We start from the raw sequence: 7,364 nt of genomic DNA on the forward strand, positions 1-7,364 counted from the left end.
ATGTTCCATTTTTGTACCTTCAACAACTATTTATAAAACGACAATATGTAAGCATCAATTAGTGATTTCTTACTGTTTATTTTTTTCTCTGAACGTATATATTATTTCTACCTATTTTCTGTTTTGTTTAGTCTTTCTTTAGATAAAATTTAAAACATTTTCATAAAGTATATATAAAAGTAATAAATAAATAACTATGCTAGAACACAGACTAGTAAAGAGTAGACTAAATACAATGTAGAAAGCAAAACAGAAAGAAATATAAGAATAGGATTTTGTTTAGATAAAGACCAAATCAGGCAGAGGGAAACAGTGTCATCACGTAGGCCTACACATGTGGCCAATATCCAGAGCAGAAGCGAGGTCTAAGCGCCCACTTGGTGTGTGTGAGGCCTTGGATCCACATGCCACAAAAACAAACGGAGAAAACAAAACACTCCGAACCATGTTAGGAAACGATTAAAGCAAAATTTAGGCTCTGGTGCCCTGGGAATGGGGAGGGCCTGAAGGCCTTGGCAGTGTGCAGAGTCCTTGCTTCTGGGACAGACAGACGATGCAGTTCTGTCTCTTGTCAGAGAGTTTGTTGGTGACTCAGAGCCCCTGGCTTCTTCCAGGCTGCCTTCTGCATTTGGGTCACATTGAAGAATGGGAATTTAAGGAATAAGAACTTTTGTTCAACAGAGTATATATTAATAAAGTGAAAAGACAGCTCAATGAAAGATACTTGTCATATATGCATGTGATGAATTCATATCCAGGATATCCCCAGGATTCTAGAAATATACAAGGCAACAAGCGGCTGGGTGAGGTGGTGCTTTCCTGTGACCTCAGCGCTCCAAAGGCCGGGGATCCACAATGTCCTTGGGGAAATGGCCGCAGGAGGGTGAGAAAACAAAGAAGAGACAAAGCTGGGGTCAGGTGGAGGGGTCAGGGGAGAGGTAGCCCTCTCTCCTCAAGGGAGAAAAGGAACTGCCCCCTCACTGCAGGGGCGTTTATTCATATATTTAACAACTTAATGTCACATGACACCCTGTTGTCCTAGCAACCCAAAGTTCCCAGTGTTCTCTGGGCTGAAGTAGCTTCTTTACCTTGCTTGCCCCAGGTGCTCTTAGTTCTTGGGATGGTCATGCCCCAGTCTTGCAAGTGTGGTCAGTTTCCAGCTTCAACGGCTTCCAATATCTGGAGGCTGAAGCAGGAGGATTACTGTGAGTTCAAGGCCAGCCTGAACTACACAGTGAAACTGTCTAAAAGACTATAACACTAAATAGATGCTTTGAACAGGTGCTTCACAAAAGGGGGAATGCAAATGGGCAGTAGACATGGGGAATGGCTCTAACACACACAGTTATAGGCAATGGGGATCACAGTCACAGGATACACTGCACACTCACTGCTAAAATGAATATACCTGCCAGTGTTGGAAGGAGACAGGCCAGCAGAGGTAGCGGTACTAATTGTCATCACTACTAAAGAAGTTGGGCATACCTACCAAGTTGAATATATGCCAATCCTAAGACTTACTCCCAGGAATATGCCCAAGAGAAATGTACACATATTATTCCTCAAAGAACACGAACAATGCGTCATTAGCAGCACTATTTATACGAGCCCTAAACTGCTAACCCTGAAGTCTGTTAACAATAAAATGGGAAGGTAAATTATAGTATAGTCACACAATGGAGGCTATACAACAATAAGAATGATTGGGTTGCCAGGCATGGTGGTGCACGCCTGTAATCCTAACATTCAGGAGGCTGAGGAGGGAGGATCATTGTGAGTTCAAGACCAACCTGGACTACATAAACAGACTCTGTCTCAAAAAAAAAAAAAAAAAAAAAAAAAAAAAAAGCACACCTGTAGTTCCAGAACTTGGGAGGCTGAGGCAGGAGGGTTGTTGTAAGTTTGAGACCAGCCTGGGCTACAAAGTGAGTTCAAAGCCAGCCTGAACTCCATAGAGAGATCCTGTCTCAAAAAGACAAAAATAAAAGAGAGAGAGAAAGGAAAAGCATGATTGAACTATATGCATTTATACAGTAGGAATAAACCTCACAAATGTAATGAACTGAAGGCCTCAGAAGTGGAAGGTGCCATTCTATGGTCATGTTTATATAAAATACACAGTCAGGCAGAGTCAGTAGCTAGAAATCCAAGGGGGGTCTGCCTTGCAGAGGGAGTAAACTGGAATCAGGCATGCGGGAGCCTCTGGGATCTAGTAATGATCTATTTCTTCCTTCGTATAGTGGTTACACAGATGTGTTTCATTTCGTAAACAGTCAGTGAGCCACACACTTCGGGTTTTGTATTTTCCGTATCTGTGTCTCTGTACTGTGTTTTTCAAACAAGAATGTGGGTGGGGCCCAGATCACTGAGGACAGCAGTGGGGAAGCGGGTTTCCAAGTCATCGGGTCATCGTGTGTGACTCCTAGAGAATGAAAGCCAAAGTGTGGACTAGTATGGGAGTGGGGAGTAAAACATCCACCTGATCAACGGGGAGGTGCTGGAGAGAAGGATGGGGAAAATACACTTCTGGGGTTGATGATTCTTTCCCTCTGCCTTGGTTCCCTATTGAAGTTTAAAGGATGTCATGAACTGTGATGCTAGGAAACACAGAGGTTTTGATCATTTGGGAAGGAGAGAGGACAGAGCTTGGATGATAGTTGCACCGATTGTTAGGGACAGGCCCACCATGCGGGCGGCAGCACAGGAACTCATCGAAGTTGTTCTCTCCCAAAGGTTTCCATAGCCTCGGCCAGCATCAACCGAGGCAGCCAGGAAGTGAGCGACTCTCGGCTGCCCTCTAAAATGGCGATGCAAGACATCACCACTGAGCTGCACTGCCCGCTCTGCAAGAACTGGTTCAGTGACCCACTGATGCTGAGCTGCGGCCACAACTTCTGCCAGGCCTGCATCCAAAACTTCTGGAAGCTGGAAGCCAAGGAAACGTTCTGTCCTGAGTGCAAGATGCTGTGTCAGTACAGCAACTGCACGTTCAACCTGGTGCTGGAGAAGCTGGTGGAGAAGGTGAAGAAGCTGCCCCTGCTCAAGGACCAGCCCCAGTGCTCGGAGCATGGGGAGAACCTGAAGCTGTTCAGTAAGCCAGACGGGAAGCTGGTCTGCTTCCAGTGCAAGGACGCGCGGCTGTCCATGGGGCCATCCAAGGAGTTCTTGCAAATCCCGGATGCTGTGCGATTCTTCACGGTATGTGGGCCTTGCGCCGGGCCCTTGCGCGGCGCCCTAAGGAGCCAGGGGGGTTTTCTATGGGGCTTCCTGTCTCTCCCACCTCACTGCTTTAACCAAATAATAATGAGAAATCTTAGAGTGCCCTGAAGATACAAAATGGTTTGCAAAGTTTCTTCTCTAGAATGGTCCTTGGCTCCAGCCGACCCCTTCACTCTCACATGGTGCACAAGAGGGATGTAAGAAGACACTGCTCTTGGTCTAAGTCTCAGTGTTTGGTCCAGTTTAGAAATAATAGGACAGCAGAAAATAAAAGATAATGTAGGACTGATGGATCACATTTGTGATTCATGACAGTTTAGGATCGCTGAGAGGATTAGAGAAAGCTAAACTAGAGGTGGACAGTGAAGGAATGCAAGGATTTGAGCTAGGAGATCATTCCCATTCAGATAGGCAGAGGCAAGGTGCAAGTGTACCAAGTGAGAACAGCAGAAATGAAAGAACAGACGGTAAGGACGAGACAGAGTGACGAAGTAGATAGAGCTCCATGGACTCCTCACGCTGGTGCAGTCAGCTCAGGAGAGGACACAGCTCAGCCTTTCTGCTGCTTATGACTTTTAGGCTTTTGTGGTGCGGGGAATCAAACCCAGAGCCCACCTATGCAGGCACTGAGAGACAGCCTATCTTAGTTACAATTCTTCAGGGAGCCAGGACCAGGGTACAGGATAAGAGAAAGGTTTTTGCAGTAAAAGCCTCCTTTTCCTGGCACCCTGGGCTTCGGAGATACCCTTGGCTCCCACACTGGCATGGGTTAATGCTGTCTGGTATTCCCAGGAGGAGCTCGCCACTTACCAGGATCAATTGGAGGCAACCCTAAAGGAACTTCAGTCTCTCAGGAACAAGCAGAAGGATGCCATTGCTTCTTGCAAGGTGAGGAGCAGAGCAGATGGGCCATGAGCTAGAACTGGATTATACCTCCCTTAGAACTTCAAGAGTTCAAAGGTGCCTTCCATATATTATCCATGTGCCAAGTGGCACCTGAGCTATAGAATTAGAAAACTGACAGAACAGACTAAAAGGAAATATGTTCAAGGAATGGATTCTGTGTTAGTTAGCTTTTCACTACTATGACAAACTACCTGAGATAAATGATTTAAAATGTGAAAGTTCCAGTCTGTGGCTGTTCAACTCCCTTTAGACCTGTGGTAAGACAGAAACATCACAGAAGGGTATGACAGAGGAAAGCGGCTTAGCTCGTGGCAATCAGAAAGCAGAGAGAGAAAAAGGAAAAGGGGCAGATAGGAAAGGACTGGGGACAACATGTAGTCCCCAGGGTCATTCCCCATCACCCACTTCCTTCAGCGAGGCCCGACTCTTAATAGCCTGTTCAATTATGAACTTGTCAATGAATTAATCCATTGATGAAGTTAATGTTCTCATGATTCAGTCACTTCCTGAAAGCCATCAGCTGGCCTTTGGGGAGTTTTTAGGTCCAAATTGTAACACTCTATGACTGTCCTCACAGGCTCCTATCTATCTCTTTGTGAAAAATGCATTTAGTCCAGCTCTAAGATTTGCCAAAGTGTTCAGAGTTTCAGAGTTACAGTCCAAGTCCAGGGTCTCCTGTGAGACTCAAGATGACTCTGGACTGAATGATACACTCCCAAAATAACGAGTCTCCCTTTCCAAAAGGAAGGGATCAGGTAACAGAGGGAAGTAGCCTGAAGCAAGACCGACCCACAGCAGACAAATACTAACTTCTGTGTCTTCATGTTTAGCATCCAAGGCACGCATTGGTACAGTGTGAACCCCGTGGATCCTGACTCACCCGGTCCCTATGGCCCTGATCGCAGCGGCCCATATAGCTGCTGTGCTGGGTGGGCTGTACTCAGTGCCTATGCTTTGCTTGGCAGATGCTCTGTGCTCCTGGGATCTCTAATTTCCTGGGGCTCTACTGCATCCTCACTTTCTCTCTCAAGGCTCCATATATCACCTGCTCAGGGGTTGACTGCAGGAATTCTCATCCTGTGCGTATGGTCCTGCTTCAGCAGGGAGTGTAGGGGCTCTCTTCTTGAATAAAAGGTTTAGACATTTACATCCTTGAGCCTGCCATGGACATGGTCTGGCTGATTCCTGAGATGTCCTAAGATATCTTTCTTTTAGTCCCATCTAGTCTTCTAGTCCCATCTTTCTTCTAGTGCAAAGCACTTGGTGTTTTTTGTATTGTTTTTCTTTTCTTTCTTTGGTGCTGGGGATCAAACTCAGGACCTTGTGCTTGCTAGGCAGGCGCTTGCACCACTGAGCTGTATCCTTGGCCTGTTTTGTTCTGGATCTCACTGTGTAGCCCAGGCCGGCCTTGAACTCACTATGTAACGCAGGCTGGCCCTGCACTTGCCATAGCCCTCCTGCCTCAGCTTCCCAGGTGCTAGGATTGCAGAAATGCACCACAATGCCCAGCTACTTGGGTTCTTTTTCTTTTTTTGGTACTGGGGATCAAACTATGACCTTGTGCTTGCCAGGTAGGCACTTGTGCCACTGAGTTAAATCCCTGGCTGGGTTCTTAATAATGGTGCTAATTTCTTCTGCAATGATACCTTCTTTGGCCTTAGCTTACATGTGTTTCTTTTTGGGCCAAATAGCAAAATTTTTAAAAATTTTTGTTCTGCTCTTTGCTCCTGAATCCCATTCTGTAAATCTGGCTGAAAGCTGCCAGCAATACCTATGGCACAACCTACCCCTTATACTGCCTTAAAATTCCCTTCCCCAAATGAACTAGTCCATTAACTTTAAATTGAGCCTCGTACAAACTTTTAGGGTATGGACAAGATACAGGCAAGTTCTGTGACAGAGTGTAACACAGATGATACAATCCCAGTACAGCGCGCGTGTTCGCATCTGAAGTCTCAGGAGCATATTCTTTCCTATTGCATTCTCATCAGCATTCTGGACATTTAAGCCCACACCAGAATTTCCATCAAGTTTTGTTTATGGCATCCTAGGGTTTCTCTATCTGTGTTTTTCAAACTCCTCTTGTGTACCAAAACTACATGGACAGATACAGACCCCACTCATCAGTCGCAATTTTCTGTGTAGGGTCAGCTCGGGTTTTTTTTTTTTTTTTTTTTTTTAAGGAGGGCCTTTATTATGTAATTCAGGTTGTGCTTGAACTTGCTATGTAGCCCAGGCTCTTAGTGATCCTCCTGCTTCAGCCTCACACGTGCTGCGATTACCAGTGTGCACTACCATGCCTGGCTAGGTCAGCTTTCTGATGCTGTGACAAAGGAAGAAAGGTTTCTTTAGGCTCCTGGCTTCAGCTCATGTTGTCTGGCTCCACTGCCTTAGGTTTGTGGTGAGACAGAAGCATCACAGCAGAGGGGCGTGGCAGAGGACAGGCACTCACCTCATGGCAGCCAGGAAGCAGAGAAAGAGGGCAAGAGTGAAGGAGCCAGAAAAGGAAGGACCAGAGAGGAGACACAGTCTCATGCCCAGGACCCATGCCCTTCACCAAGGCCATTCCTCCCCACCCATTCAGCTCAGCGATGGCCGCACCAATAGGTGAAGCCTTTGCCCTCGTGATCCATCGCTTCCTGAAGTGCATAGCTGGCCTGTCGGGGGCATTTTGGATTTAACCCAGAACAGGCTGCCAGCAGTTGATGACAAAGCGGATTAATTTCCCCCTTAATATCCGGCTCCTTTTGCTAGTGGGGTCACTGTGGGACTGAGGGATGACTGTGGGACTGAGATCTGTCCAGTCTTTTTATGGAGAAACAAGGCATTTACCAGAAAGTGCCACTAAAAATTGCCACATCCAAAGAAATTATTTTGCTTCCTGGGGTTTATAACTAGGAATCCTTGACCTAGACCTCTCACATTGCATGCCTTTCCAATCTGATTTTCTCTTTCTTAGCAGTTTCTAAACTAAATAAAGCTACTGTTTATACTTCCAGTCCCACCAGAGCTTTAGAACAGTGCTAAGGGTTAAGAGTTGGCAGATCAGTCCCTAAGTTGAGGAGCTACACTGGAGCCCCATTTCTGCATTAGTTATCTATGTAGAAGAGCCTTCGCTGGCATTTGGCATCAGGAAGAGGAAATACATAAGCTCAGGGAAAGATGGAAAGAAATATGGCTCTGCAGAATTTTCTTCCTGTTGTAAGAGTTCCTAGTTCAATTGTTAGAGTCCACACTGA

General features: G+C 46.0%; 1 protein-coding gene across 1 annotated transcript in view; it reads left to right on the forward strand.

The window, feature by feature from the left end:
- Trim69 (tripartite motif containing 69) overlaps window positions 1-7,364 on the forward strand; it is a 29,118-nt gene that overhangs the window by 7,313 nt on the left and 14,441 nt on the right. The window contains exons 2-3 of the mRNA XM_063247988.1: window positions 2,734-3,198; window positions 4,012-4,107. Coding sequence (XP_063104058.1) covers window positions 2,734-3,198; window positions 4,012-4,107 — 561 coding nt within the window. The remainder of the gene's footprint in view (window positions 1-2,733; window positions 3,199-4,011; window positions 4,108-7,364) is intronic.

Source organism: Cavia porcellus, unplaced genomic scaffold (assembly GCF_034190915.1).
Source record: "Cavia porcellus strain 051 isolate PalLab524CR breed Dunkin Hartley unplaced genomic scaffold, mCavPor4.1 scaffold_1, whole genome shotgun sequence".
NCBI lineage: Eukaryota > Metazoa > Chordata > Mammalia > Rodentia > Caviidae > Cavia > Cavia porcellus.